This window comes from Molossus molossus, unplaced genomic scaffold, assembly GCF_014108415.1.
Source record: "Molossus molossus isolate mMolMol1 unplaced genomic scaffold, mMolMol1.p scaffold_m16_p_37, whole genome shotgun sequence".
Classification (NCBI taxonomy): Eukaryota; Metazoa; Chordata; class Mammalia; order Chiroptera; family Molossidae; genus Molossus; species Molossus molossus.
Window position 1 is genome coordinate 628,462 of NW_023425374.1, and position 15,705 is coordinate 644,166.

Consider the following 15,705-nt stretch of genomic DNA (forward strand, 5'->3'; position numbering starts at 1 on the left):
AAGCAGCCGAAGGCTTCGTCCCCATGACCTGGGAGACTCATCCAGACACAGGGCCCAATGTTCTGTCACCTCTGACTCACCCTTTGCTGTCTGCCAATGAACATCCCAAATACCACCAACTAAGAATCAGGCAGTATCTTGGATTTAGTATCAAGCCCTTAGCACTAGGATTGAAATATAGAAAAAAATCAGTCAAAGTTCTCTGAATGATGAATAAATAAACCTATGGTTTAAAAGCTGAAGAACTTCCTAGGAAAATTGTTATTATTATGTTGGTTGATTCCTGTTATTCAGTTAGGGTTAGAGCCTAATCCAAAGCCCCCAAACAGAACTGTGCTGTTTCATACGGCTGTAGACACACGGGCCACACACACTCTGAACTGAAAAGTGCTATAAGTGAAAAATACTCCCCAGATGTCAGACATGGCAAAAAAAGCCAAAACACAAAAGTTGGAATGTAAAATATCTCCGCATCTTCTTTATATTGATGATATGTGAAAACAGTAATTGGATTAATAAAATATTTTATTAAAATTAATTTAGCATTCTTTTTACTCTAATTTGAATACTAGAGCATTTGAATTATATATGTAGCTCACATCATATTTCTGTTGGAGAACTAATCTAGCGGAAGAAGAGTGCATACTTTTTTAATGCTATTTTTTATTAAATGTATTGGGGTGACGTTGGTGAACACGGTCATACAGGTTTCAAGTGCACACCACTATGATACATGATCTGTGCATCGCACTGTGTGTCTGCCACCCAAAGTCAAATCATCTTCCATCACGTTTGGCCCCGTTCACCTTTAACCACCCCCAACCCCTTCCCTTGGTCACCACCACACTGTGTCTGTCTGTGACTCTGAGTTTCAGTTTCATGTCCCACATGGGAGTGGAATCATATGGTTGTTAGCTGCTTCTACCTGACTCGTTTCGTTTAGCATCATCTTCTCAAGGTCCATCCATGTTGTTGCAAATGGCAGTATTTCATCTTTTCTTATGGCTGAGCAGTACTCCACAGTATGTGAGTGTGTGCATGTGCCACATCTTCTGTATCCAGTCCGCTGTCGGAAGACACTTTGGTTGTCTCCACGCTTTGGCCACCATGAGTAATGCTGCAATGAATATAGGGTTACATATATCTTTGCAAATAAATGTTTTTGTTTTTTGGGTAAATACCCAGAAAAGGGATTGCTGGGTATTACTATAGTAACTGTATTCGTAGTTTTCTGAAGAAGCGCCACTGTTCCCACAGCCCCAGTCGCATCCCCACCAGCCCCGAGTGAAGCTCCCTTGCTCCCCACACCCTCCCCACACTGGGACCATGGCCACTCCAGCAGGGGCGATGTGTATCTACTGTCATTCTATTTGCATTTCCCTAAAAGCAAGTGAAGTCAACATCTTTTCACATATCTGATGGCCAGCTGTTTCTTCTTGGGGGAGCTATCTGTTCAGGTCCTCTGCCCATTTTTTAAACTGGATTGTTCATTTGTCTGGTGTTGAGTTGTATAAGTTCTTTATATATTTTGGATCTTAGCCCCTTATCTGAGCTGTTGCTTTCAAGTATATTCTCGCATTCGGTTGATTGCCTTTTTGTTTTGTTGGTGGTTTCTTCTGCCGTACAGAAGCTTTTTAGTTTGATACAGTCCTATTCATTTATTTTTGCCTTTACTTCCCTTGCCTTTGGGGTCAAGTTCAAAAAACGTTCTCTATGACCAAGGTCCATAAGTTTGGTACCAATTTTTATTCTATGTAATGTATTGTTTCAGGTCTTATATTAGATCACTGACCTATTTTGAATTAATTCTTGTGCAAGGGGATAAACTGTAATCTAGTTTCATCGTTTTACATGTGGCTTTCCAATTTTCCCAGCAACATTTATTGAAGAGGCTTTCTTTTCTCCATTGTGTATTTTGGCTCCTTTGTCAATAATTATTTGCTCATATATCTGTGGTTATTTCAAGGCTCTCAATTCTGCTCCAGGGTCAATGTGTCCGTCCTTCTGCCAGCACATGTGTGTTGCTCACTGTGGCTCTGGAGTGTATTTTGAAATCGGGGAGTGAGATGCCTCTGGCTTCGTTCTTCTTACTCGGGATTGCTTTGCTATTTGGAGTCTTTTGTGGTTCCATACAAATCTGGTGATTTTTACTTCAATTAAAAAATCACACTGGGATTTTGATAGAGGTTACATTAAATCTTGTATCACTTTGGGTAACATGGCCATTTTAACTGTGCTGATTCTTCAAATCTATGAACACAGAAAATATTTACATTGCATTATGTCTTTTCCAATCTCTTTTAACAATGCTTTGTAGTTTTCAATATCTAGGTCTTCACATCCTTTGTTAAATCTATTCCTAGGCACTTTATTCTTTTTGTTGCAATTGAAAAATAATCTTTTTTTTCCATTTTTTCCCCTGAAGTTTCGTTGTTAGTATATAGGAAAGCAGTGGATTATCGTACGTTGATTTTATATCTTGCAACTTTTCTGTATTTGTTTATTATTTCTAATAGATTTCTGTGCATGGAGTCTTTAGGGTTTTCTATATCCAGAATCATGTCATCTGCAAACAGTGACACTTTTCCTTTCTCCTTCCCAATTTACATGCCTTGTATTTCTTTCACTTGCAAGGACTTCCAGAACTATGTGGAACAAGAGTTGTGAGAATGGGCATCCTTCTCCTGTTCCTGATTTGAGAGAAAAAGCTTTCAGTTTTTCACAACTGAGTTTGACGTTGCCTGAGGGTTTGTCATATGTGGTCTTTCTTACGTAGAGATTCTTTCCTTCTATACTCATTTTATTGAATGTTTTAATCATAAATGGAGGTTGTATCTTATCAAATGCTTTCTATGCATCTATTGATAAGATCTTATGATTTTATCCTTTTGTTAACATGATCAATTTGTTAACATGGTCTAGCACACGCTGATCAATCTGCATATGTTGAACCATCCTTATGTGCCTGGTATGAACCCCACTTGATCGTGAGGTATTAGTTTTTAACATACTGTTGTATTCAATTTGCTAATATTTTATTTAGGATTTTCGCATCTGTATTCATCAGAGATACTGGTCTGTAGTTTTCTTTTTTAGTGTTATCCTTGCCAGGTTTTGGTATCAGGGTTACGTTGACCTCATACAATGTGTTCGGAAGTAACGCCTCTTCTTCAATTTTTTTTGGAAGAGTTTGAGAAGAAATGTTTGGTAGAATTCACTACTGAAGCTATCTAACCATTGATGTTTACTTTATGAGAGGCTTTGTATAGTTGTTTCAGTTTCCTCATTGTTTATGGGTCTATTTAGATTCTCCATTTCTTCATGATTCAGTCTAGGAAGGTTATATTTCTAGGAATTCATTCATTTCTTCCAGGTTATTTGATTTAGTGGCATATAGTTTTTCATAGTATTCTAGCACGATCCTTTGTACATCTGTGAGTCTATGGTAACCTCTCGTTTCATTTCTGATTTTGTTTATATGAGCCTTTTCTTTTCTCCTTAGTAAGTCTAACCAGGGGTTTGTCAATTTAATTAATCTCTTCAAAGAACCAGCTCTTTGTTGTATTAATCTTTTTGTTAAATCTTTATTGTTGACAGTACTACAGATGTCCCTCCCCTTTCCCTCCTACCTATTCTCCTCAAGATATTCCAAAAAAATTCAAGAGGAAGGAAGACTTCCAATCTCTTTTTACGAGGCCAGCATTATCCTAATTCCAAAACCAGATAAAGACACTACAAAAAAAGAAAATTATAGGCCAATATCCCTGATGAGTTTATTGATGCCAAAATCCTCAACAGAATATAAGCAAATAGAATCCAGCAGCACACTGAAAATCATACACCATGACCAAGTGGGATTTATTCTCGAGATGCAAGCTGGTACAACATTCGCAAATCAATACATGTACTACATCACATTAACAAAATAAAGGATAAAAATCACACAATCATATCAGTAGATGTAGAAAAACATTTGACAAAATCCAGCACACATTTTGGATAAAAATTCAGCAAAGTGTGAATCAGAGGGGTCACACCTCCTCCTTTGCAAATTTAGACCTTTCCCACCATCCCTTTGGTTTCTTGTCGTCACAAATTATCCGTTTATGCTGTAAGTTTGTTGGTGGCCTTATGTATAGATTTGTGACCTTCTGTTCTTTGTATGCAGAATTACCTCCTTAAGTATTTTCTGCAATGGAGGTTTTCTGGTGATGACTTTCCTTAGCTTCTGCATGTTTGGAAAAGTCTTTATTTCTCCTTCATACTTTAAAGATAATTTTTCTGGAAATTCTATTCTTGGGTAGTAATTTCTTTCAGTAGTTTGAATATTTGGTTCTATTCCCTTCTGGCGTGTAGGGTTTATGCTGAGACGTCTGATGATGACATATGGGCTTTCCTTTACAGGTCACTTTCTCCTTTTCCCTGGCTACCCTAAGATTTCCTTCTTTGTCAATTTTTGACAGTTTTACTACAATGTGTCTCGGAGAAGGCCTCTTTGGATTGAGGTAACGAGCTGTTCTGTCTCCTTCTTGGCTTTGAAGATCTAGTTCTTTCCATAGGTTTGGGGTGTTCTCATCATCAACTATTTGTCTGAACAGGCTCTTAGTTCCCTTTTCCCTCTTTTCTCCTTCTGGTATGCCTACTATTCTTATATTGGTCTTTCTGATGGAGTCAGATAGTTCTCAGAAAGTTTTTTTTTTTTCTTATGCTCAATCTCTCTTCTCTCTGCATCATTTCTAGATTTCTATCTTTGGTATCACTGGTCCCTTCTCCATTGGGTTTGCTCTACTTCCTATGGTTGCTAGTTCATTCTTCATCTCTTTTACTGAGTTCTTTTTTCTAGGATTTCTGTTTTGTTCTTTTTTAAAGATTTTTTTTTTTTATCCTCACCCGAGGACATTTTTCCATTTTTTGTTCAGATAGAGTGGGAGGGAGGGAGAGGAAGAGAGAGAGAGAGAAACATCGACGTGGAGGGACACATTGAGTGGCTGCCACCCGCACGACCAACCAGGGCTGGGGACAAACTGCAACCGAAGCACGTGCCCTTAGCAGGAACCGAACCTGGGTCTCTCTGTACCGCAGGCCGACGCTCCAACCGCTGAGCCAAACCGGCCAGGGCTAAAGATTTAATCTCTTTGGTGAAGTAGTCATTTTGTTCATTAAGTTTTCTGAGGTTGCCAAATTCCGTGTCTCTACTTTCTCACAACTTGTTGAATATTTTCAGAACTGCAATCTTGAATTCTCTGTCATTTATGTCACATATTTACTTACAAGTGCTTAAGTTTGTTTTCTGGAGATTTTTCATTTCCTTTCCAAGCTGCTTGTTTCCCTTGGTTATTCATGGTATTTGATGGATTCCTTCTCTTTCTAGGAATCAGTGTGTGGGTGGCACTTCTCAGCAGATTAATACAAAGAAATTTTTCTCTTACTTTCCAGTAGGTGACACTGAATGACAAGGTTTCAGCTCTGTGAACCCCCAGGGCTGTCTCCTGCGTGTCTGCCATCAGTGTAGTCATGGTGTGTCAGGGTGGGTGGTCTGGGGGGAATCCGCCAGCTTCTTTGTTGTTTTGCTCTCACAGTAATGGTGACCTCAGGCTTATGTGGGGTCTCCCCTGTGTTCTGACCCAGGACTGGTCACATGGTTCACCCTTTGCTCAAGGAGAAATGTGATTCTGTAGTACTAGTTCTCATGTTCGCAGATAATGTGTTCCACAGCCCAATGCCAAGGGCAAAGTGAGGGATCTCTGGGAGGTTAAGGGAAGATGACCAGGCTTTGCTTCTCTGTCTGAACTGCTTAACACTTGGCTGCACTCTGTGATGTGTGCCTTTGCCCAGGTCTCTCAGTTCAGCTGCAGCACACACTGCTCACTCCTGCAGGAGCACCCACTGAGTGTCTGCTCCTTCCAGCTGAGGAGGGTGTCACCATCACCGGATTTTTCCCGACAAGAGACCCACCATGAGCTCCCGGCTGCAGGACTGCATCCCTGGAAAGTATCACCTCCACTCCCTTTTTGCCTCCTCCTTTTGTTTCACTTGGCCACCTCTACATGTTTCAGTGTGCGGATCTCCCAGGCATAGTTGTCCTTTGAGGAGGGAATTCTTTGTTGAGTTATAGCTGTTCAAATTGTTGAAACTTCAAGGGGAGAAACCATTGGCTCTCTCTCACTGTCATTCCTCTGATATCACTCATAATTCCTTCTTTTTTTTTTTAATTGATTTTTTTAAAGAGAGGAAGGAAGAGAGAGAGAAACATCGATGAGAGACAGAAACATTGACCGGCCGCCTCCTGCACTCCCCTTACTGGGGATCGAGCCCATAACCTGCACATGTGCCCTAAGCAGGAAACTGAACCGGGACCTCTCAGTCCACGGGATGATGCTCCATCCTCTGAGCCGCACTGGCTGGGCTCCATGATTCTCTTTTGATACTTTGAAGACACCTGAGTTCTGGCCAGGAAAACACCTTTTGCTCATCTGAGTCTACTTTAAGTTTTCTCATGACGTTAAGATGAAATGGTAGATATGACGATGCTTTCTGCTAAAACAACACAGTGGTTGTGTATAAAAAACCACACCCAATAGCATATGAATATAGTTATGCAATGCACAGCGATGCTCCAGCCAATGACCCACTGCACAGTCAGTGGATGCACAGATCATAAAGGAGCTGACCTTCCGATGACCTGGCAATGTCATAAGCACACCATGGGAGCACAGCACATGACCTGTGTGTCTGCGGTGATGCCGGGTGACAGATGGATGGTGCTTCCAGCTGCACGAAAGCACAGCACATGCGATCACGTCCTGCACATGCGACTTCCTAACAACAACAGGAGACTATGTGACTGCTCATGTACTTACCACACTGCACTTTTCATTGTTATTTTTAAGTGTGCCCTTTCCACTTATAGAAAACATTCCCTGTAAAACAGCCAGGTTACACTGGCAGCAGCCTCACACATCTGGTGCGGACTGTGACTCCCGCTCGCATCATTTCTCTGTTTTGTACAGTGATGTGCTGTACAGGCTGCAGCCCAGGACACCAAGCTGCACCACATGGTCTAGGTGTGCAGCAGGCCACACCCACTAGGTGTGCAAGTACACGTACAATGTTCAAGCACTGATGAAACTGCCTGGTGACTCATTTCTCAGAACATGTCCCCGTCATGAAGCAGCATATGACTGTATAACCCATTCAAGGAAAAAACTGCTGTTAAGAAAACTTAGTATAAGTGACATAAAGTTTAATCACATGCATAAATCTTAATTGCACTTTAAATTGCTGGGACAAAAACCACACACACACAAAAACCAAACAGAAAAACAGAAACACAAAAAGCAGGAGTATCTGGGCTCAGGGTTTTACAGGAAGCTCTTCATTTCTCTCAAGATAAAACCTATAGACCCAAATCTTTACATAAAAATCATCTTTCTGACTTGGTTGGTTTGGCTCAGTAGTTAGAGCATTGGGCTGTGGACCAAAGGGTCACGGGTTCGATCCCTAGCCCAAATCGGGGCCATGCAGGAGGCAACCAATCGATGTGTCTCTCTCACGTCGATGTCACTCCCCACTTCCCCTCCATCTAAAAGTCAATGGAAAAATATCCTCAGGGGAGGATTAACAAAAAAAATAACAACAAAAGCCACCCTCCGTGAACCCTTAACTGTGAGGGCCTGCAGCTCTTCCCTCAGTGATGCGAGCAGATGCTACCACTCAGGTAGAGGCCAGGGAGCTGCATCTTAGCAAAGGAGAGATGGAACCTGTCCTGATTCAGGACAGCCGGTCTGCATATCTCTCCCTCTTCGGTGAGAGCTTAGGAAGCCTCCTGGAAGGTCTTACTTGCTCCCTGATGGGGTCTGTGGCACCTCGGAGTTTCCCCAGTGGATGAGATCTGTGCCAAAGATGTCTGTCCTCCACATACCTTGATTTTCACCTACTTCTGCGCTTTTCAAGTTCCAATCCTACAAATGCAAATGCCTCTACCCTTCGTCCTGCCAGAATCTCAAATATGTGTACAAAATCTTCAGCAGTTTCCTTCCCTGGTCAAACCCTTTCCCTAGGTTTTCTTATTTGATGGCTGACATGCCCTCTTCCCAGTCACCCGGGTTTGATGACCTATCCACCTTCTTTCCATTCTTCACACCTTCTCGTCCAATCACGCACCAAGACAACAGATTCTGTCCCAGGGATCTTCAGCCTCTGTAAGTCAATAATCACTGGAGAGCCATTATTTCCCCTTCTCTGGGCTGCTGTCGTGGCCTCCACTGTCCTCGCCTGTGCTCCCTGGAACTTAATTATTTCCTGCTGAGCACAGGCAGAGAAATGAGACATAGTCTCTGCCTCAAGACACTCACAGGCTCTCCTCTCACATTATATTCTCCCTATAGCAAAACATGGAAGGGCTATGGTATAAAAGAAAAAGGACTTCGGACAGAGCACTAAGACCAATCTTTGAATCACATTGTTCCTTGCATTGAACATTTCATTGCCCAGGATAAAATGTTAAATACTGCAGGCATGTTCTGTGGGTCACCACAATGGAATGCTAAAATCTCCACCACACAGCATGAACCCGGGCAGCTGTTCATCCCTCAGGAAAGGAAGCTCTTATCCTGACCTCTCACTGAGACCAAGCTTCTGCCCCTTCCCGAGCTGTGCTCCGCTCTCCTCACTATTCCCTGTGCCCATCGCACCTCCTGCAGCCACTCAGAAGGGAGGCGACTAGACTGCTGTGTTCCAGTGACCTGGAGACAAGGTGCTCGCACACCCATGTCCTAGTCACGTCCTCTTATTTCCTGTGGCTTCTCCACTTGAAACGTTTATCGGTAGCCATGAGGCGATACCAAGAGCCCTTGGAAGAACGTCTGGAAACTTGTGTGGGGCTGCTGGACGCAGGCGCATCGCCCCGCTCGCTGCTGCTGGCGCCGCCTTCTTCTGTGACAGGGAGGGTCGGCCTCAGGTGACTTGCACGTATGTCTTTCCACGTCCGAGACAGCTGCTGACACGTATGACAGGCAGTCACACGCTCCTCCACCCCTCCCTGCAGCCTCCGCAGCCGGGCTTCTCTCCCACCCCAGGACTGTCCACAGGAAACGCTTAGACCCGCACAGGTCTCTGAGAGGCTACGATCCTCAACGGACCAAGAGAGCTTCCAGAGGGCGGTTACATGTGCCAAGTGTGCAGGGGGGGTGAAGGCCCGGGCTCAGATCCCTGTCTCCAGTCTTCCCAAAGGCTCAGCCAGATAAGAAAAAATGCGCCTAAATTGAACTGGGGGAATTCTTTTACCATAACATGTTTTGATTCCAAAAATCACCACCTAACAAACTAGATTTTGCCAAAAAAAGAGCCCATTGTATCTCCCCATTCCCATCAACATCTTGCTTAATATGTTGGGTTCTTGCTAAAAACAGAACATGTAGAATCAAGTGTAACTTAAAAAAAAAATTTTTTTTATCCTCACTCGAAGACATTTTTCCATTTTTTATTCAGATAGAGCGAGAGGGAGAGAGAGGAAGAGAGAGACAGAAACATCGACACGAAAGGGACACATCGAGTGGCTGCCACCTGCACGACCCAACCAGGGCCGGGGACAAACTGCAACCGAGGTACGTGCCCTTAGCAGACACTGAACCCGGGCCTCGCCAGACTGCAGGCCAACACTCTAACCACTGAGCAAAACCAGCCAGGGCTCAAGTGTAACTTTTTAAAAGAGAAAATAAAAAATTCTTGTTATTATAGTAAATGGTTTCCAAAATAATGTATTTTAAATGAATCCATCAAAGTCCAAAGAACATAAAAATCAGAAAATAAACTCAATATTTAATATTAATATTAAATAAGTACTATTTAATTAACTAAACATATATGTAACTATTTCTTTAAATAAATACCACAACTTTCCCAGTAATTTCTAGATAAAAATTTTAATTCTACCTTTAAATGAACTTGAACACCAACTTCAACTATTTCTCTAAACATACATCTGTGTTCCTGCCCAAATCAGGACTTACTGCTGCCCAACCCCATCCTCCCGCCTCTTGGCCCTCACTTGCTCCTTTGGCCAGGGACACAGCTCCCCTCTCCAGCGCGGAGCCTCTGTCCGCCCCTCCTCCCGCCCCGCGGGGTCCTGGGAGGACCCTGGACTGGAGGCCACTGTCGGAGACGCCAGCACCGTTTCAGCCCCTGGCTGATCTCGAAAACACCGCCATGCCCTGTAGTCTCCCTACCTGCGAAACAAGGGTGTTCAGCCAGGTGACCCCTATAAGAAGAAAGAACCAGGAAGCCGAAAGTCCGAGTCTGCTGGTGCGTGAGGCTGAACATTCGCACCCACGTCCCAGAGCAGAGACCAGCTCGGGAACACGCTCGGGAATGTCCTGGGTGTCGGCGCCACTCACATCTGTCTGGCGAGCAGGCTCCCGGGCAACAGCAGTTTCCAGGGCAGGGAATTGAGGAGCCAGGAGTGTCAGAGCCCCTGGAGGGTGGCAGAATGGAACTCCTCAGGATGAAGCTGTCAGTCTACTGCAGCGAGTGAGAGACTCAAAGGCCCCTGTGAAGGTGCTGGAGGAGCCTGGGGAACCCAAAGCTCCATCTAGAAGCAAGAGGCATGGTCTCTGACTTTACAGTTGTCTCAAGAGATGAGCTTGCACATCCTCTGACTCTAAAGAAGTCTTGCGGTCGCCCGGCCCCTTGGCGCGGCGGCGTTCGTGGCTTCCAATCCTGGGCTCTATTTGAGAAACCGTGATTGAGGGAAGCCGCCAACGTCGAAGCGCCAAGCGGCAGGGCGACTGCATAAAGAAGCCTGCTTCGTGGAAATCCATTCACCGTGGCAGAGTCTGGACCTGACGAGCCGCGGTAAGCGAGGGCCGACTGTGCATCGCCTCTGTCCACTGGCTCCTTTCTATGATTCAGCCGCTGCCCCTCACCTCTTCCACCACGCTGGGTGAGTCTTCCAACCGACTTTCCTCATCCTTTGAAGCTGACAGACTTGCTACAATTTTTTTTTCTATCCTCACCCGAGGACATTTTTTGCCATTTTTTGTTCAGATAGAGTGGGAGGGAAAGAGAGGAAGAGAGAAAGACAGAGAAACATCAACGTGAAAGGGACACATCGAGTGGCTGCCACCTGCACGACCAACCAGGGCCGGGGACAAACTGCAACCGAGGTACATGCCCTGAGCAGGAACTGAACCCGGGTCTCTCTGGACTGCAGGCTGACGCTGAGCCAAACCGACCAGGGCTACATTTTAACTATATCACATCACAGTTCCTTCAATAAGCTCTTGTTAATGGAGGAATTCCCTTACTTTTCTGTGTATTTCCTTCCCAAACCTCCGTTTCTAATTCAAAACAGGCTCGCCAAACTTCTGTTGAATAAATTATCAGCACTGCATTTATACAGAGCACACAAAGACTGACAATTTAATGAAAAGAAATATTTTACAGACTTTGGCGGTCTGGACTGCTGATCACATTGAGCATCAGGGCCCCTGCTCAGCACACTGCCAGGGCCCCGCTGCTAGAATAAGGCAGAGAAGAGTCAAGATCGCCAGGCGTCCACGTAACAAGAAATGTCCATGTTCCACCCTACACAACAGGATGACGAAGGCTGACAGCAATGTGGCGATTCTCTGGCTCAGACCCAACCTGAACTAAGTTTAGAAAAACTCAGGTTAAATTATGGTCGGTGTATATTAGCACTAAATATGTTCTGGGATGTAACGTTTTTGAACACCAACAAAGCAGCTCAGACTACATGGTTATTTTCTGCTGTTTAAAATAAACCAACCCCTAACCATGTCTAAAACGTAACCTTCGCTCTGCCTATCTCCTAATGCACGTATACGTCCTAACGGCCTCAACATTTAAGTAATGATGATAACAAATCTACTTGTACACTTGCACAGTGAAAGCATACGTGGCCCCTGCATTTTCAGAGCCACATGCTGCTGAAGAGGGAAGACTGCGGCCGACGGACGCTCTCCAGGGTGGGGCAGTGCGCTCATGGACGGGCGAGGAGAGGAGGCCACTCGAATAGAATGGGCTGCGACATCAGAGTGGAACAGCTATTCAACGCGCATTCACTCACGCAAGACACACAAGAGCTTTCAAAAGCACACAAACACCTGAGAGACAAGAAAAAACAACTTACATAAAAAAAATAGCAGCCACGGCAGACTCAAATTTTTTAGAGATTAGAGTAAAATAGGGGGGGACAAAACATCAAAACAGTGAATGACAAAAGAAGGGTTTAGGAGCACAGGCTACTCACAGGAATTCTTCTCCAGGGGGTCTGGGTGTACTTATCAGCGTATGTGCATTTTTCCTCCTTAGGTTTTTGGTGGCAGTTACACCGAGTTGCCTGAACAAAAACACACATTTTTATACTGGTGTATTTTTCATACGCCTGTACATACACAAAGTAATTAAGGTCTCTCTTAGAGATTGAAAAAAAGGCAGCCCTGGCCAGTATGGCTCAGCAATTAGAGTGTTGGCCTGTGGACCGAAGGATAAAGGGTTCAATTCAGGGTCAAGGGCAGGTGCCTAAGTTGCAGGTTCGATCCCCATCCCTGGTCGGGGTCATGAGGGAGACAACCAATCAATGTGTCTCTCTCACATCGATGTTTCTCCCCCCACCTCCCTTCCACTATATCTAAAAATCAATGGAAAAATATCCTTGGATAAGGATTAACAAAAAAATAAATAAAAAAATAAAAGATCTATTAGGTAGTCAGTCTCCTGTCTTATTCAGAGGTTGGGTTGTAGAGCCAGCCAAAAAGGCTAACATTTTGAATAGTCAAAATTACCTCTGGCAATCTCTTATGATTTTATGCATATAAATGTATACAGTACTAGGTAGATAGAGGTAGAAAATATATAACAATATAAAGCATCTGAAGAACACAACTGCAAGATTTCACATATGTCCCTAAACTATCATGGTACTACAATAACTGCAGCACGATTTCTTAAAGTCATTGTCTACAGGCAGGATGCACCAGTCTGCAGGCAGGATCGTCCCTGCACATGCCCAGAGCTCTCGGCCCCTCCTCTGATGTGCTGACCCTGCGGACGGGAACCTGAAGGACCTGTTCTCTGGACAAGACCCACCCGAGTGTCTCCGTTCACAGAGTCCACAGGATCCGCTCGCACACTCAGTCATGTATGCAGCACAAAGTGACACATCTTATTGTGCAAACTTCAGTCTTTCAAATAAGTATAAAATTAACAAAAAAAGAAAGAAAAGACTGATGAGAATTTCTCCTTAGTGTGAAGTTGAAATATATTCCTATTATCTGTTAAATAACTGCAATAGAGGTAAATATACTTTCTTGTAGAATTTGTTATATAACAAATTCTTGATCAGTGCATCAAGCTAAAATTATAAGTTTCTAATTCTAAAAATGTGCCAATATTTAAAATTAAATACAATCTAATTAAAACCAGAAATATCTGTAGTACTGACGTATTTTCCACTTCTAGTAGCACAGACATAGTTCCCACTGCTATGCAAGGGGACAGTCACTGACACAAAATTCAACACACAGCTTCTGAGCCACGCAAGGTCCAGGTGTGCCAACCCTGTGCTGGGGGAAGTCTGTGTATGTCTGACTCCCCCAAACCTTGACTGACAGCCTACTGTTGACCAGAAGCCTTAATTATAACATAAACAGTCAATTCACACATATTTTATATGTTATATGTATTATATACTGTATTCTTACAATAAAGTAAGCTACAGAAAACAGTATAAAGAAAATCATAAAAAAGAGAAAATACATTTACAATACCGTATGTATTTATAGGGAAAAAAACCTGCATATAAGTGGACCCACACAGTTCAGTCCCGTGTTGCTCAGTTCAAGGTCAACGTGGAGTCTCTCGTGTCACCAGAGCAGACTTGCCCTGCCCACGGGGTGCAGGAGGCACGGCGGAGCCTGCGCCCAGCGCAGCTCGTCACTCGCCCTATCTCAGCGAGTGCACTTCCGGAACTAGGTTCCCGTCTGTGTCATGTGCTATCATACGAAGGGTAAGATTTGGCAAATATTTCAGTTTTTCATAATTTGGAAAATCTAGTTTTTAGTGATATGCTCTGGACTTCCAACGAAGATTTTCCTGACTCGCTGGTGTTTTTTATACCATTATGTCCTTTGTATTATTACACACTAAGTTACATTTAACTTCGTAAGGGACTGCATTTGAAGTGGTAACCACCATACATCTATAAAGAGTCTACTCGACATCACTCATGGAGAAGAAACATTTCTCCGAGCACCTTCTCCTTCCCCGACAGAGCTGCGCACAGACCAATGCGGTGCCCAGTCCCACCGTATCACAGAGAGAAAAATGCCGTTTCCAACTCACCAGTATCCGTTTCTTTAAAAACACATGAAGAAAAGACATTTACCCTTTAACAATAAAATAACTAAACCAGTGAATATCCCAAAACACAGGCCACTGAAATGAATGGACCAAGACCTTCTTTTCACCCTGAATATTTACTGTTCAGACTACAAGTTAGACCACATACTTCTAGAGAGCATAGAACCCACAAGAAATTGAATAGTGCAACTTTGAGAGCCAAAAATAAAGTCAAATTTCAATTCTGGCTCTAGTTTCATATTTCTCAGCTTAAAAGGTCTTCATTTTGTATTACTTACCAGCTGATGTTCTAATAGTTGGATTTTTTCATCTTTTTTCTTTATTTCATCTTGAAGTTGTTTTATTTCATTTAATAAATCTTCATTCTGAAACATTACAAAACATGTAACAAGAAGTATTTAACTGCATTTAAAACACCCTAATGAGAAACATTAAGTCAATGATGAAGACTGAGCAATGAATTGATGATTTGTTCATTCCAGGGAAATATTCTTTTTAAATAAGACAGCTATTAACCTATAAACAAACAAAACGATACCAAAACAACAACACATTTTAGTGCTCGATGAATTCAGTCTAAGGGAGTCTGACACGCAACAAAGAGCAGTAACCGCAGCAACGCTAACCTTCACCGAGTTCTCAGCAGGTGCGGAGAACTAAGTACCTTTAGGTATCGAAGCATTTTATCCTGACTACGACCCTGAGGTGAGTACTATTACCCGATTTTCAGATCAGGAAACTGAGACACAGGCCACACAGCACAACAAGTTACATACAAAGCTGACTCCAGCTAAATCACAGTGGACGTAGAAGAGGCGCCTGGCGTGGAGAATGACACAGCGTAATTAAAGGAAGGTCACTTCACGACTGGTTCGGAAATCAGCGGAGCTCTGGCCAGCGTGGCTCAGGGGGATGGGCGTTGTCCCACACACTGAAAGGGTTGCTGGTTCGATTCCCAGCCATGGCACACGCCCAGTTTGGGGGCTTGATCCCAGATGGGGAGTATGCAGGAGGCAGCCGATGTTTCTCTCTCCCTCTCCCTTCTTCTCTAAAATTCAATTTAAAAATCTTAAATAAAAAAAAAATTATAAAAACAAAAAATAAATCAACAGAAAGATAAAGGTGCCTGAGAGTAACAAGGGTTTCCGAGTGTCAGGCGTCACCCGACAGCTAAGCACAGCTGGGCCATCAGCGCCAGGGACCCAGGACACATGCTGAGAAAGCAGTGCGGCAGGACATGAGAGCAAACGCGGGGACAGTACTGTCGTCTTTCCAGAGAGAAAAGGTGTGAGCATGTAGTCACAGTGTTGTTACTAAGCAAGGCCT

At 43.5% G+C, this 15,705-nt stretch overlaps 1 protein-coding gene across 5 annotated transcripts in view; it reads right to left on the reverse strand.

Annotated features, from left to right (window-relative positions):
- Nucleotides 1-15,705, reverse strand: part of CCSER2 (coiled-coil serine rich protein 2) — a 190,993-nt gene that overhangs the window by 36,189 nt on the left and 139,099 nt on the right. For all 5 annotated transcript variants that reach the window (XM_036281524.1, XM_036281519.1, XM_036281522.1 and 2 more), the window contains exons 8-9: nt 14,658-14,744; nt 12,269-12,358 (exon numbers count right to left, since the gene is read on the reverse strand). In XM_036281524.1, coding sequence (XP_036137417.1) covers nt 12,269-12,358; nt 14,658-14,744 — 177 coding nt within the window. The remainder of the gene's footprint in view (nt 1-12,268; nt 12,359-14,657; nt 14,745-15,705) is intronic.